Source organism: Gordionus sp. m RMFG-2023, chromosome 5 (assembly GCF_954871325.1).
Source record: "Gordionus sp. m RMFG-2023 chromosome 5, tfGorSpeb1-WG-v2, whole genome shotgun sequence".
Classification (NCBI taxonomy): Eukaryota; Metazoa; Nematomorpha; class Gordioida; order Chordodea; family Parachordodidae; genus Gordionus; species Gordionus sp. m RMFG-2023.
Genome location: NC_088779.1, coordinates 26702223 through 26719367, shown reverse-complemented (window position 1 = coordinate 26719367; position 17145 = coordinate 26702223). Strand labels below are relative to the sequence as shown.

At 28.8% G+C, this 17145-nt stretch overlaps 1 protein-coding gene across 1 annotated transcript; it reads right to left on the bottom strand.

The window, feature by feature from the left end:
- Window positions 1–5815: 5815 nt before the first annotated feature.
- Window positions 5816–15312, bottom strand: LOC135929323 (SNW domain-containing protein 1-like). The gene is made up of 14 exons (XM_065465856.1): window positions 15284–15312; window positions 15176–15239; window positions 15063–15134; window positions 14852–15022; window positions 14719–14808; window positions 12934–13040; window positions 12022–12196; window positions 11345–11410; window positions 11138–11254; window positions 10822–11014; window positions 8201–8297; window positions 7487–7613; window positions 6688–6848; window positions 5816–6248 (listed from the first exon to the last, which is right to left on the bottom strand). The coding sequence occupies exons 1-14, from the start codon at window positions 15295–15297 to the stop codon at window positions 5993–5995; spliced, it is 1710 nt and encodes a 569-aa protein (XP_065321928.1). The 5' UTR covers window positions 15298–15312; the 3' UTR covers window positions 5816–5992.
- Between the last annotated feature and the right edge of the window lie 1833 nt (window positions 15313–17145).

Here is a 17145-nt window from a genome sequence, read left to right as displayed (position 1 = left end):
AGAAATACTTTTCTTGTCGCACTGAAGATACATATCTGAAATTAAATCAATTTTTATTTTACATCAAAACTCTGTGAATTAAATATGGCTTACCCGAATCATATTGACAAATTACCGCTACAACTAAATAATGTTGCATATGATATAAATAAAAAATATTAAAATAAATTTTATCAATGATACTTTTTTTAAAAAAAAATGAATTAATTTTAATTATGAATATTATAGATTTAAAAACTTTCCCGACATATTATAAAAATGATAGATTATCAAAAATAGGAGAGTGTTATTTTAGGTAGAAAATATCCAAAAAATTGGAGCTACAGATCTTTAAAGATTTTGGCAGAATTCTACCATATTTATTTATCATTAATATGATGATACCTTGATCCCGAGAGGTAGAGTTAATATATACTACTATTATTAAAATAATAAAGAATTTATAATTAAAAAATATTATCATGTAATCGGGATTTTTCCATTTGATTCCATTGAAGGATTAAACATTCTTTTAAAAAAATGTCTAAATTAAGATGGCCCGACTAAATTCGCCAGCTTAATTTATTTTTTTTAATGAAAGAAAACGGGTTAAATAGTTATTATATTTTGAGCTCATTTTAAATAAAAGGCTAACTCAATATTTTAGCCAATATTGCCCTAAACCTTGAGATTTCGTTAATAGATGTTCGAACCTTTGTGCCATCTATTAGCAAAATCTTAAGGGTTTAGCGAAATATTTTTCTGGATAAAATATTGAGTTGGTCGTTTTTAAAAATTGGCTCATAATAGGAACCGTTTAGCAACACTAAATTTAAGTTTAAAAAAAAAAAATTATAAAAACTTTATGCCGCCACCCGACCGGCTAATAAAACAAATAAGCCCAAGTAGACCGGTTTGATGTAGGACCTAGCTGTATATGGCCTTCTTTCAAATTTTCCTTAAATAAAAGAACTAATTATTTACTTGGATTGGCTTCCACAGCTAATGATAAAAAAAAAATATTTAATATTTTTGTGAATGAATTTTTTTTTCTTTGAGTACATGCTAAAATTAAAATGAGACCTGAGAGATAAGTAAAATATTTATTCATTTTATTTTCTTCTTTTTTTTTTTGGAAAATTTAAAAAAATAAAATTTAAAGGGAAATTTTTATTGTTATAAATTTAATAAAATAATTATTTATAAAAATTTAAAAAAAAAAAATTATTAACTTATTTTGGATAAATTTAATGAACTTTTGAGGTCATGGCTTAAGCCACTAGATTGGGCTTAGAGGTTCTAACAATTTTTTGTATTATATTTTATAATCCAATAATTAAACAGGAAGTGTGCCATTATAATTTATATATAATTATAACTCGTTTCGGTTTAATAACTGGAAAACTAACTGATGAATTGTAAGTATACCAATCAAGCATTAAACATTGGCGTACCCATATATTCAGTACTTATCTATTTATCTCTATAACATTATACAAATCAAGATATCTTCTTTTCTTCTTATATTTAGCCATAAACTATATATGGTTTAAGCATTTATAGTATACTAAATACGCACTAAATCATGTTTTAGGTTTTTAAAGTTATTGTTTTCGGAAATTTGGCTTGCCCTCACGTTTCAAGAGTTAAGCTTTTATTTGATTATTTCTTTTGTGATTAGCGAAATTGATTGAAGAATTAATGGGTAAGGGCACTAAATATCAAACCAAATCTCTATTATAAATTTTAGCCTAATAAATTTTCTTACCAATATTTATTTCCCCGTTCTACTATCTACAAAGAGATTTGAGTAATAAAATGTATTATTTAACTACTACTTAATGTAAGTAGCATCGGCATATCTAGCCAAAAAGGGAAAGGGTAGGAGAACCCCCTTCAACCTCAAATCAAAAAATTCCGTATAATGTCAATTTAGCTAAACTCTTATTACACAAAACACTTTTTCTCGAATCTCTTACCACCCAATGTCGTTCATCGGGAAGGAATTTTATAGCGAAAGGTTTTATCTCGAAACCAATTCTACGATTTTTTTCTTCCTCGAAACATATAACGAACACAATATCGTGAACTCATTATCCAGAATTTATATCCACCAAACCTTAACCTGAAATACTTTAGAGCAAATACATTTTAGAGAAACTTTTATCGCGAACTCGGTATAATAAAACTTCTATCAAGAATCCTTTATAGCGAATTTTCTACCACAAATCTATTTGCGCGAAGTCATTATGGCGAAACAATAAATTTAAAAATATTGCAAATGCATTTATTTAAAGGAAAACAAACATTATATATTAATTTACCCAATAACGTTCCTTAAATCATAAGCGCGAAATTTTTTTAAAGATCTTTTTTTTACTTATAGTTTATTAAGTAATCATGCAACCTTTTAATTTGATGAAAAATAAATTTGCCAATTTCTTTCTAGTCTCTTTTCCTCACTCATGGTTATATTCATATTACGTCAAAAAAATTACCCCCTTCCCTCCAACATAAATTTTAAAAATGTGCTTTATAAATTTTAACAATTATTCTGAAATACTTAGAATTTTCTCATAAAATACTGAAAGATAAGGATTTTTACTGATTTTTCCATATTATATTAAAAACCATAATCGATTTTGCTAAGTAATTTTTTTTATAAATTATAGTTCAATTTTTTTAAATAGATTTTTCTAAATTGTTGTGTAAATAATAAAAGGGACTTTCATTAAAAATTATTTTTTACATAAAATTGTTGTTCCTTTATCGGAACAGATAAAACTTGAAATCCAAATTATATATAACTAAACTAATCCTGGTTTATTCAATCTTTAATATATACATTCATAAGGTTGTTAATCATATGGTATCGATTGTAGAAATTATAATTGATGCTATGGGTATTAGTATTAGGTAGTTAACCTCATCCAATATTATATTAATCATTATAATAATTCATAATGTATAAATATTATTTTACAATATATTCCTACATTTCCCAATTGAGAGGAACATCTACATCTCTTCAATCATTCGTTTTGGTGGCTTGTGTGCTCGCTCTCGTCTTGACGTTTCATCCGATTCCCTATGAGCGCTGCCCGCCATCACCTGTGCATTGTATCTGCTATCACAAGGTTCCTTAACTGGTCAGCATGTTATCTCAGGATGCGATCTGGCGTCTCCATTACAAATGAATTTAACATCTTCCTATCTTAGACTATTCCTTCTCTCCAGTCCTTACTTGTTTCGTTCCTTATCCAAACATGTTGACCAACATCTAATTTCCTTACATTGGAACTTGTGTCATGTTCTCGACTTTTTATTACTGGATTTATTTATCTCATTTTCTAACTTTTGTCTAGCCAATCTATTCTTATCTGACGATTGAACATAATCTTTGTTAAAGCGACCTACCCGTTGAATTATGTTCTCCCAGCCTATAAGCTTTTCTTTTAAGTCATTGCTTCTTGCGGGTCATTAGTTGATTCTCGACTGGCATAATACCTTTCTTTCAAGGTCCGAATGGTTCGTTCCATCTACACATTTGTCTTCGGATGGTATAGCGTTGAACGAATCTGGAAAATGTTTTTCTCAGAATATAGCTTAAATTCTCTAGAAATAAATTGAGGTCCATTGCCAGTTACAATACTAGGAACCTAAGGTAGCAAACCACTTTTTTATTCTCGTTATTATCTCTAGCCGATGTACTTATTATCAGTCTACCTCTGCTCATTTTCAATATAAATCTACTCCAACTAACCAATATAGAGAGTCAACCGGTCCTTTAAATCTAGATGTATATGCTTTCGTGGCTCTTTAGTAATATTCGATGAGCATAAGGGTAACTCCATATGTTTGGTCGATTTTTTTGACACCCAATACAAAGCTTTATATATCGTTCGATGTCCTCTTCACCTTTAGGCATCAAGAATACAAAGATAGATTTTAGCGTTTATTCCAGGATGTACCCAATGTGTTTCCAACTTCATTTCTAAATTTAGTTGAAATTATCAATCTACCTTTCCATTTGAATATTCCTTTGGAATACTGAATCTTGTTCTTCCATCCCAAAACCTCTCCAACCTTGCACGATATGTCGTGCTACTCGTTTTAATATAGAATCTTGTACCGAAATCCTCTGTAGGTTTTTCTCTGAAACCTGTATATCCTTTAAGTTGATACTATGAATCGCCAAGGCGTGTTATGTTTCTCGATTTGGTATAATATCGCACAACAGTAACCTAGATAATTAGATAATGCGTCGGCTAGAAGATTCTCACAAACCGGTCTGTGATCCACTTTAAAATCTTTACGGCCATCTTCCAAGCCCAACGAGAGTCAGACATTTGTTTGATATCTTGGGAAGATTACTCTTTTCCTCGAATAACCGTTCCAAAATCTTATGGTCTGTCCGAAATAAAAAGTTTAGACCACAGAATTTATGCAATTTTTCTCTTCCGAACAAGTGCCCTTGCTTCATTGGAGCTTACAATTTTTCAGTCTGCAACAAAGGTCCGAGACAAAAATTCTATCGATTCTTCATGGTTATTTGAAACTTGATGGGGTAAAACTACTACAAGCTCTGTATCTGAAGCATCACACTCCATAATTAACGGCATTTGAGCTTTTACGGTGTTAATCTGCCTATAACAGTGTTTTAATTTTGTCGAAAACCACCTGTTCCAACACCATGTTACTCTTACGCTAGTCAATCGGTGTAACATTTCTGCTTAACTATGAAAATTGGAAATGAAGATTTCATGATACGTGACAAGACCAAGAAATAAACATATCTGATGAGCATTCTTGGAATTAGGCACGTCCTGGATTGCTTTTATCTTTCCCTCGCTTGAATGTACCTCATTCTGGTCGATAATAATACCTAAAAATGATATAGAATTCAGTAAAAACCTTTTGAAATTTGGCTTTGTGACCTGCTTCCTGCAGTCTATCGAGTACTATTTTTAGATTAGCCAGTTGTTCGACTCATTTTAACCAGAGATAATTACATAGTCCAGATACATTCCAGCCATCGGTCAGTCTTTCAAAACATTGTCCATAAAACGCTGGAAAATAATTGGTGCACAAGAAAGCCTAAAAGGCATCCTCCGGTAACAAAAATATCCCTTATGGGTCTAGTGACCAAATATTCTTGGGACTCTGGTTATTTATCCGCGTCCTTTAAATCTATCACTGTAAATCGGTTTTCCCCTGAATCATTACAATTAACTTAGCAGTTAGAATAGCGTGATGATCATACAATTAATGGGGTTTTTAATTTACCTTGAAATCTGGTTATAGGTGGTAATGTTATATTTTTTATGATAAAAGGCATGCACATTTCATACCTTGATTTGAGAGCTGAACTCATATTCGAACAACTGATCAATTAGAATTTTGGTGAGTCAGTGAAAATGTGGCTAGGTAAAAAATTTCAGCTAAAATATTATTGATCCATGTTTCCATGCCAAAAATGTTTTTATTTTTATCTTATTTCAACCAATTTAATATATTCTATCAATTTTTCATTGCAAATGTCACATTATTTAAACGTTATAATATCTAATGTATCACATCTCTTTTAATAATAAAAAAATCAAAAACTCTTAATATGTAAAGGGAGCCTGAAAGTAAAGGGTTAATTAATAATCTCGACCTTTAAAATGGTGGTTTATAAAATGAATATTATCTTGATCTTATAATTTTAGTCAACTCTGCAGAGAAAACTCTGCAATGTTTTGCTAATTTGGGTTAATAAATGAATTCTACATATTATAGTTTATTTGATAAATGGATGCGTTTAAGGATTCAAATTCAAATATAATGAGTTTTACATTGAATAACAATTAAAATAGCCTTAAATATTCCCATTACATTATATATAATCAACAATATGAAAATTTTTTTTAAAATAAATAAATATGAAGTAAAACATATATTTCAAAGAGAGTCCTTTTTATTAATTTAAAGATTTAACGACGATATATTTTTTTTAAAAAATACAATTTTATTATCTTTTTTTGTTTCCCCTTTCTGGAGCTTGATTTCCGGCCAGTCTTTTCTTCCCTGAATTTTGGGAATTGGACGATGGCGTTTCAGACAGCCCTGCTGCCTTCTTGACAGAACCCAAAAATTTGTCTAAATTGAAAGGATCTTCAGTATTCCTCTGCTTTTCAAACTGAACTGGGCCTTGACGTCTGTTCACAGTTCCGGGTTCGTCTTCCCTACCACTCTCCAGCCCAGAAAATGGTTTGTCGGGAACAAATCTGACATAAATAAATATAGATTTTAAATGTTTTAAAAAAGATAGATAGTCGTTTAAAATTCCAAATACACCATAAATTCATTGGTTTAAAATCAACAATCTCAAATTTATCAAAATTTGAAAAGAACGAAATCAGAGAATCATTTAAATTATATCAATGTTCAAAAATTCTTGGAAAAAACGTTACATAAAGGTAAAGTTATACGAATTTGGATCTGTTTATCAAAAAAAATAATTCAATTCTTCAAACCAACATCTGTATTTAAAAAACAGAATAGAGTTGTGTCTTATTGGAAAAGGGGGTGAGAATATAATTTATTTTCAACTAGTTTTTAATATTAGAGTTGGGAAAAAATTTAAAATAAAGTATTTAATAAATAAGGTCGAACAAAAAGAGAATTTCAGAGACCTTCCATAATGTATTTTTTTAAAATGTTTACCTATTGGTCTTAACAAGCGCATCAAAGTCGTCCCCATAGGCGTCAGAGTCAGCGACTCCCTTTGACGGTCTATATATGGAATGGCCGAGCGTGGCAGTATCCCGCCATGGTTTATCATAGACGTTGTAAGCGTCGTCAGCTGTAAATCCAGAGTCCATCCCCTAAAGTATTTATAAACAAAAAATTGAAACATTTTTTAAAATTTATTTTTATTATTTTTTTTAATTTCGCTTATCCAAAAATGTATCTCATTTACTTAACTCTTCCTATTTTATACTATCACTCTTGAATAAACCGAACGGTGTCAATTAGAAATCTGCAAGGTTAGACCAGGCCCGTACCCGGCCCAAACGGGTTTCTGGCCGGGCTCGGGCCTAATTATATTTAAAATAATTCGGGCCGGGTCGGACTTTGGAATTTTTTTTAAATATATCTAAATTTATCAATTTTATATTGAATTTTTTATATAAAATAAAAATATTTGATTTTATTTATTGAAACTGAATGACATATAACATATGTCTTTTATTTTGAGTAATTATAAAAATTAATTTCTATATTTAAATAAATTCGGGCTGGGCAAAACTTTTATAAAAAAATTTTGGGCCAGGCCGGGCTTGAAAATCAGGCCCAATGCAGATCAATAGTGTCAATTGCTTTTAAAATTATCAAATTTGAACTATATTGAAAAATATTCAAACGGGAAACCTTGCCCAAATTCCAAAATTATGGATCAAACAATTCTCATGTCCACACTCTCAATCTAACACTAATAATTTTACATAAATGTTTAACTAACCTTGGACTGGTTGAATAGCCTTTGATCGAATTGAGAGTCTAAAATGTCTCCTTGTTTGTTAAACCCAGGGTTAGGCACTCCCAGAGCTATTTTTTCACTGATATCTCTCTCCTTCTCCATCTTGCCCCTTAAAAATAATATAAATTTATTGCTAAGAGGTAAATCTGAGGGAGGAGGCAAATAATTTTATATTCAAAATAATTTTTTTAAAAAATATATGTTTACGACAATGTGTTTTCAACTTTATATCATTTATTCTAACTCTAAAAATCTGGTTTCACCGGAAATGTATTTCATTCTATTTGGAACCTACCCTATAAATTCCAGACAATTTCGCCATGAACTTTTGAGCTTAATATAATTTATTAGTTTTTCCATAGATTTTGTATATGAATTATAAGTGACCCAAAGGTTGATAGCAGAAGTATCTACAATTCATAACATAGACATTCTAAACATGCTAGATTACATTCCCGGTTAAATAAGATCTTTAAATTTAAAAAAAAGCGCTTGAAAATGATTAAGTTGAAAAAATAACACATTGTAAGTAAAAAAAACAATGCCGCTAATATATTATCAACCTATATTAATGTTTTAAAAGCCAATGATCAGATTAAATGTGTCTTTTTAAAGTTTCAAAAGGTGGTAGTCCAAACCTACCTTAAAAAATTATCAAAAAAAAATCAATTACTCAACAAAATAATAAAAATGAACTTTCTATCGGGCGCAGCCTTGGCGAGATTTCGTTCTCTTTGCCTGTCCCTGTGTCTATCCTGCCTTAGCTGTTCGCGTTCCAGAAATTCCGATTTGTCTGTTAAGGGAAACAAAAATATTATAAATAAGAATTTATTAGTTATTAATGAAATTGAAAGTGTTTTTATATTAAATATCATTCTAGATTATATATCCCTCTATATCAAATTATATTTTTTCTTCTCAAATGTTTTAAAAACTATCCCCTTAATCAGGGTTTAGAAAACGTAAAAAACTTCTGAACCCGAACTCAGATTAAAACCATATCCACACCCATTCCATAAGATGATAATAGTTTGGATGAAGTTATTGAACAAGCTGTTTTAGAGAAAGGCAGAAGAAAATACTTAAAAGAGGGCCAACGATTGCAGAGAAAGGTATTGGAAAGATGATGACTAGATTTAGCCATTTTATAAGATTGGATAAAAAGGAAATTATTTTCCATTTTTGGGAGTCTGCTAAGCTGGAGCACCTTAATTTATATACTTTATCCATAATCTTATTTAATATTCCTGCAACACAAGTTAATTTTAAATATATTTAATATAGGTTAGCGTTGAAGGATCTTTTTCGTTGAAATTCATTCTTTCTCTGCATAGATCGAGGATGAGTGAACAGGTCTTGGAGGCCTTTGGCCGAGATTTTGAATTAGTTATTCGCTTATTATTTTTTATAATTACTTTATATAAATACGAAGTTGGTAAGTATTTTTCAAATGGATGACTATTGTCTGAGACAAAATTTTTTTAAATACTACATTATTAAAATAACATCTTGATTTATTAAATATGGAAAATTAAATAGTTATAAGTTAATTATATTTTTGTTGAAAGATATTTATAAAATTCCTGGCATAAAATATTATAATTTTGTTTAGCCATTAGCTCGGCCTCTAATGTTGTCAGAGCAATCCGATTTCTCTCCTTTCTCCAGGTAGTCCTCATCAGGCTAAAAATGAGCTCCGATGAGGCATTAGAATGAGGTAAGGAGAAAGCATACTCGCATTCTTTTCCAAGCAGGGGGTTTTATCGTTATTACGAAAAAATTCCACCCAATTCTTCTCTGATTTTAGACCATCTACGTTTAAGTATTTTGGCGAATCATAAAAAATAGAGAGAATTACAATCTCATCAAACAAGACATCAATGCCCATCGGTATTTTTAATATATTAATTTAAATCAATAGATATTCTCTGTTCCAAAGTCATAATATGTTTTCAAACCAATTTTGATTACAAACATTTTAAAATATTGTCTAAAAGAAGAAGAGAAATGGATGGATTTTTTTCATAATACAATAAAACCTGTTTCATTCTAATGCCTCACCAGAACGCATTTTTAGCCTGATGAGGACTGCCTGGAGAAAGGGAACTTTAAGGCCGAGCTAATGATTAAACAAAATTATTAACATTATAACTCTTTTAATAATATTTAATAAAATCTTATTTATACAATCGCATATAATAAATATTTTTTTTACATTGTAAAATTTTATCTTGTTTACATTCTTTTATATTTAAAAAGTTCGTAGATTTTTTTTATTAAATTAATATATTTTAATAAATCAAGATGTTATTTTAATAATAAAGATAGTATTTAAAAAATTTTGCTCTGTCTGCATGTAAACTAAAAAATTGAGGAAGTCTTTCACTGATGGGGGGAAACATGGCAACCCTGTACATGACTATGCTTTAAATATATTTTACCTATAAATTTTTTTCTACCAAATTTATGTCTAGTTTTTTAATTATGTTTTAAATATACAAATTTTTTTTATATACAATTCAAATATTCCTAAACCCAGAACCAAACCTATGTTCAAAAATATTCCCCTGAACGGAGCCCACCAAAGCCTAATATATTTACAAGGTTCACAACTCTGCCATTAACCCATCAAAGCAGGTCCTCAAATCCTTTTCACCTAACCTCAATTAAGCTAAAATCCCATAGCTATATTCTCGAACATTTTAGAATGTAAAAGCACGTTGCAAAAATAACAAAATGACTTGATAAAATACATTTATGATACAAGGCTAATCATGTAATATACACCATGAGATGTGAAATAAAATGAAAGATCGTTAGCGCAAGATAAACTTTTCCTATTATGGCAATTAGCTTCGAAAAAAGAAAACATTTTCGACATGATCTACACATAAAAAAATGAAAGATGGGAGTTTGAATCAAATATAAGGAACATCTAAGCCGTAACATAAAAAAATAACTAAGATTGTGATTAATATTTTGTGAATAATTAAATATTGCCACCAACTGGTATAAGTCTAAAGTTTGAAACATCTTTTAAATTCACTAAGAAAATAGCTTTTTATAAGGATAGATCACAGAATGTTGATAAGAAGAAGATTCTAATTTGAATGAATTAATGAGGGTATAACTTCTAAATCTAGCAAAGGATAGTGAAAAAGTAAAAACTGAAGGAAATGTACTAAACTCAGATAGTTCCATATTTGATACAGAATCTAATTAAGTGAAAAGCTATTGAGCCATGACTCTAATTTCATTATCCTGGCCAATGAAAGAATAAAAAATATAATATATTAAAACGACAAAAAAAACCAAACCTGTATCTCCTTCCCTGTTAGCTCCCCCGGCCGTTTTGTTTGCTCCCAGATGCTCGGTGATAGTTTGCTTGATACCGGCACGGGCCTCCCTCGCTCTTTGAGCTAAGAGTCTCAGATGTTCTTCCTTTTTCTCCTTCTCTTTTTGAGCTAGTTTGCGTTCCATTTGAGCTCGCATCTCGACAGCCTCACGCGCCTAATTTTTTTTCAAAAGATGGACAATAAATTAATTTTTAGGCTATGTCTAAAATTAATTTACTCATAGTAAGAAACAATATAAAAGAATTAAAAATATATTATTTTAGATATTAAAAAAAACCTTCCTATCAGCTATATACAAAGCTTCGGCTAATTTCGCGAAATTTTCGTTGATTGTGACCTCTTGTAGACCTCTACCATCTGCGGCCAGTCTTTTGTCTAGAGGTATGGTATAGCCCTGATTAGGTTATAACAGATTATAAAAAAAAACTAAAGTATCGAAAATAAATCAAATAAAAAATATTATTTAAAATAGTGTCTGTATTACCTTAGCATTTTTCCAGTTGGAAATACAAGGAGGAATTTTCCAGTCTTGTTGTTCTTTGACTGTGACCTTTATTATTTTTTTTATTAATGTTAGATTTGGTCTAAATAAATTTTTTATCAGTAATGGACCTTTTATATATATATAACTTACCAACAATCAAATAATTTTACCAAATATCCCGATACTACCTTCAGAGTGTCTTTTTTAGGACTGTTTTAAAGTTAAACCCTCTCTCCTTTAAAAAACACCTGCCTTTAAAGGTTATTTTTATACTTTTTTACAATATATAATAATATAAATTAGAATATTATTTACTATTCAATTTTAGTAGAAGCTTATCAATTAATAAAATTATAATCATCAACTAAAATTGGAGACACTATTCAGCGATTTGGGTTATAATTTTTTAACTTTCTTTTTTTCTAAAATAAGTCATAACTCACCCTGGTCTAAATAAATGCCGGGGTTTGAGTAGTCGTCCAAACCATGGATTGCATTTGATCCATGCTCATAAAATAATTTAGATCCATGCTCATAAATTAATTTAAAGTTTGCAAATCTTCAACTAGGCCCAGTACCCATCTTTAATGAAACACACCTAATTACTTGTATCTAATTCAACACAATATACTATAATTTAGTTTAAGTTGTGTTTCGATAATATATTTATAAAAAACCTTTCGAGTAGGGGAATGAAGAACCGGGGCAGGAGGTGAACCAGCTCCTCTGGGAATTTTTTTGTTAACGTTGAATCTGGGAGGTGATAGTGGGTCTTTGGGCATATCCATCATCCTCACTATTCTTTGTTTGGCTCCAGAATTAAAGCTGGTATTTTGTTGAGATGCGGTGTACCTTTTTATTTTTTAAATATTGTATTTGAAGTTAGATATATTGGTATAGGCCAGCACTCAATGGAACTTGTTGAAAAAAATTGGTTCGGTTTGGTATCATTTATACCCGACCTATAAAATAATTTTAAAAATTTTCTGGCTTAGTCCATAATAATATAATTTTTTTGTTTTTTAGACCTGGGCCATAAAGGCATAATTTTTTAACTTCGTCCAAAAGTCTTTTGGCCTAGTCCAACCTGAACCTAGAGGCCCATAAGTCAGCCTAAGAGTGGGTCTCTATTAAATTTATAACTTGGGCCAGACCAAGGTTCTAAAAATAAAATAAGGTTTTTCAAAATTAATATATAAAATATACTTAGTTTCTTAGGGATTAGGGTTGTGTTTTTTAATTAACTTTATAAAAATATATTAATTTAATTACTATTTTTAAAAAAAATTTGTTTGAAGCCTTCTCAAAAAAAAACTTTATGAGCTCAAAAATCTTTGAATAGTTTATTTCAAAAAGCATTTCATATTCATTATAATGATTTTGTTCAATTTTTTAAATTTAATTTATTTTAAGATAACACTTGATTGAAAAAATAAATAATGAAAAATTTACAAATATTAATTTACTCAGCAAAATGACAAAAGTGAAAACAATTTTTATTTGAAAAAGAAATAAATTGTGAATTCAATTTTGATGTGCAATCAAATATTTAAATTAAAACAGTTTAAAAATTATTATTCACAACAAACCTAATATATTTGGCAGGGGCTCTTTGATCAGCTGCTCTGACTGGCATGGCGGCCGCTATTTTTCCTGAAACTAATTTTTCCAATGCCTGTCTTGTCTTTTCTGTGGTCTAATAAAGAGTAATAATTTAATATAAATTGAAAATAATGAAGATTAAATTTACAGTTCAAGCAGAGTGCGACCAATTTTAAAAGTGGTCTTTGCAATTAATCTTTATCTGATTCTGACTTTTAAAATTTTTAGATATCGAGATCGGATTATTTTTTATGAACTGGATAATTCTATCAGTGATTTGGCTGACCATTTTTAAAATGACTGAAATGTAGCCTAAAGGTTAATTAGATTGTATACTCTATACAAATCTAAATCTTAAAATCCTAACTCAAATATCCTGAGTTACAATCCTTTAGAGTTGGATGAGAGCCTTTTCCTCTTTTAATAAATGCTAAAATATTCAAAATATTTTTGGTCTAAAATAACAAATTTAATATTAAATATATTTAATTTAAGTAAAAGATGTTATAGGAGAAAATAAGAGACATTTTTATGTAGTTAATTATAATTAACAATATGCCAAACAACATTAAAATACTTATAAAATGTATCATATTCATATAAACTTAAACTCCATAAAATGTCATTTAATGGTGGTGAGGCTGGGAAGTGGGAACTAATAGTTAAGTGGTTAATGATGCTTACTACCTTAAGGTATTACCTATCAAATTTGTATTTGGTTTATTTTTCATTTGGATAGGCACTACCAAATTTATTTATAATATATATTTGAAAAAACGTGATTTTTGGAAAGCCTTTGTGGCCTAGTTGGCAGGAGTGTCACTTACCAATCCGATAATCAAGGGTTTGAATCCTGGCAATAATGTTTTTTTTCTTAATCTAACATGGAGGTTCCATCCTTGGGGAATGGAAAGGGGGGGGGGGTGATACATAGGAGGCTGGACTTGACCATGTGATTCTGTTATAATATATTAAATAAGGGTCTTATTACATTTTAATAAATTTTGGTTAGTATTTAGAAAATTGCTATACGTTGACTCGGTAGTAAGTATCATTAATCTAGTAATGTAGATTTTAAAAATGCACAATAATTATTTGAAAAGCAAAATAAAATATAAAAAAGCTGCATAAACTAAAAACAAAACTCAATAATTAATTCGATAAAAACCCCAAATATAGTTTTAAAAAAACCCCAAAGCAAAAAAATTTGTTTATTATTTTTAAGTTTTAATTGGTCTGAACTTTAATAGATTTTGTAAGATTTAAAAAAAAATTGGTGAGCTCTTTTGAAATGGGAATTTTTTTAACCGAAAAACAATAATGTCCCTGATTTTGCACATTATACAATAAAATATGAGTATGGTGTTAATTAGAGATCTGCATTGTGCCTAAATGTTTTTCATAGCCCAAGCCAAAATTATTTTAAAATAGGCTCACCCCAGACCAAAGTCAATTCAGACCTAAGGAAGAGATCGAGCTGAGCCTTATAGATCACTAGTGTTATTATAAATTTTCAGATAATTGTTAATAGTAACACTGATGGAAAAGAATCCATCACTACATAGCAAATTTTTAAAATTGTTAAAAAAATGATATTAAACATTATATTTTTTTGACCCATGAGAGCATATGGTAGTTCATTTCATAATTTGAGTATAGATTTTCAATGTTATAATAAAAAATATATCTTAAATATATATTGAGAAAAGTTGTATCTTATATATATTAAAAAATATCTTGCAACAACTATTATGTGTAATTAAATTTATAACCTCTGCAATCATGTCTTCCTTGGGCAATTGAAAATTTTCCTCTTCTTCAATTGGTTTTGGCAATAAATCTTCATACTTTGATTTAACAATCTAAAAAAATACCTAAATAAATCCCGAGAGAAACATAAATAACTTTGTCTTTATGATGTCCATGTTTAACAATAGCATCATACTGTATTTTTCCTGCAGCATCAACTTGCAAGGGAAGAACCTTTGATCTTGAAATATCAACTTTTGTTTTTCCCATTTCAAGAGGGAATTGTGCCATTTGTATTTCAGGAAAAGCTCCACCATCTCCATAATCCTAATTAAACTTTAGAAATATTTTTATATTTTAGATTAACCTCTGAATGCCGAGGAATATAATTGTTTCTGTGTAAATAAGGTGGAGGTCCATATTGAATTTGAACTAAGGACTAATATTTAAATATATTATGATATATAATAAATTATTTACTTTTTCTGGTATGTCTATAATATTTTCTGTCGTTCTAAACGATTGAACGGGTGTTGGCAATAAACTATAAGATAAAATTAAAATTGATATTATTTTTGAGTTTTATACCTCGCGAGCGACATATTGAAATTTAATTAAATGTAATTTAAATCCTCTAGGATATCTTAATTATTTGCATTTTGTGTTACTGTGAAAGAAAATTTTTACAAGATCATATAGGCGTATAGATATTTTAGGGGGTTAATTTGTTTTATATTGAAATAGTTTTCTGTAGCATTTTAAATTTATTAGAACTAACCATAATATAAAATTTATAAGAACTAATCATCATATAAAATTTATTAGAACTAATCACATATAAAATTTATTATAAATAATCTTATTTATAAATAGGATAATTTCGAACACAAATAATAAAATATTAAAAAATTTAAAATATTAAGTGTGTATATAATATGGATAAAAATATCATAGCTATATAAACAGGTATGTAAATCATAATAAAATAAAAAATTAAACATTTTTTAATAAAGGTTAATCAAAATATCATCCATAAAATTTAATTTTCTTTACGATTGCCCCAATTTTTTAATAATTTATTCTGTATTGGCGATTAAGTCTTGATAAGTAAAACTAGGCTATTCGATCAATTTACAGATGTCGTACTTTTGATTTGGTTTTTATTATATTTTAAATATGCTCGTACTAATTGTTATCACTGCCAAAATATACAATTAAAAAATTTATAAACACATCCTTAAGTATAATATATTATTCATTTCGAACCCTTTAAATTCTGAAATTAATTAGTCTTCAGATTAATGATATAATTGCTTCAGATACACTTATTTCCAATTAATAAAATTTAGCTAAATATTTTTCGACATCAAGATTTGATATATTTTTACATCAGAGTTAGTTAGAAGATATATTTGTAATTTGGATATAGCAAAATAAAAATCACAAATCGTTCATTGTGAGTCAAAATTAATTCCAGGTTTTTTATAGTAATTTATTATTAAGTCAAGTTAATATTGGAACGATTTGTTTTTCGATGAAAATCAATATTTATGAATCTCAAAATATATAATTTTACTACCTCAACGATTACATAAATCTCGAGAATTGGTCAAAATTATATTTTGGTTTTCTATATGTTGTAATATAATAAATTTAAAGGAGGAAAGAACAAGAAAATTAAACATAGAATAGCTAACATGTATCTAGGATGTTTTTGTATTGATTTTGCTCAAGCAAAATTTAATGATATTCAAACAACATATGCCATACTCTAAATGCAAATTTAATAAAAAAACACGCTCATATTTTTTTAAATTTTACGTAATTGTTATTTATAATCACACAAATTATTTGTATAAATTTATATATGGGTAACCGTATCGCACCATTACAGTAAATCTTTTCCCTCGAAAGGTATTATTGCGGAAGTAAATACTTAACCTCAAAGGTTAATACCACGTAAATATATTTCTGCGAAAACATTTTTACGAATGTCATATCGCATTAACAATAATACGTAGTGCACTAAAGCGAATGTAATTCTGCTAAAACTATAACGCGAATTATTACAGAAAATAAACATAATCGAAAATGCATTTTTACATATATAAAATATAGCAAAAAAATATTATTGCAAATGCCTTACTTTGAAAAAGGGAACGATTAGAATGCATTTCCGCGATGTATTAGTATTACATCGGAAACAATATTGAAAATGCATTATAATGTATATAATCGTGCGAAACATTGTCGATGATACATAATAAATACAAGTATCTAGTTGCCAAAGCTATGTAGGGGAGCCCGTGGTTATATGGTAGATGCGGTAATAAGATAAATGTCGTTATTGGATGTAAATATTTCAAATTTGAACAAAACATGCCCTCTTATAAATAATTTTTATCATATGTTTTATACTCTTATGGCACATAAATATAATAATGGTGAAA

Coding starts and splice junctions, on each gene's coding strand:
- LOC135929323 (XM_065465856.1), bottom strand. Junction 14,809..14,851: donor ATGGACATCATAAAGACAAA/GTTATTTATGTT, acceptor GTATTTTTTTAG/ATTGTTAAATCAAAGTATGA. Junction 7,614..8,200: donor AAGGCTGCGCCCGATAGAAA/GTTCATTTTTAT, acceptor ATTATTTTTAAG/GGGCAAGATGGAGAAGGAGA.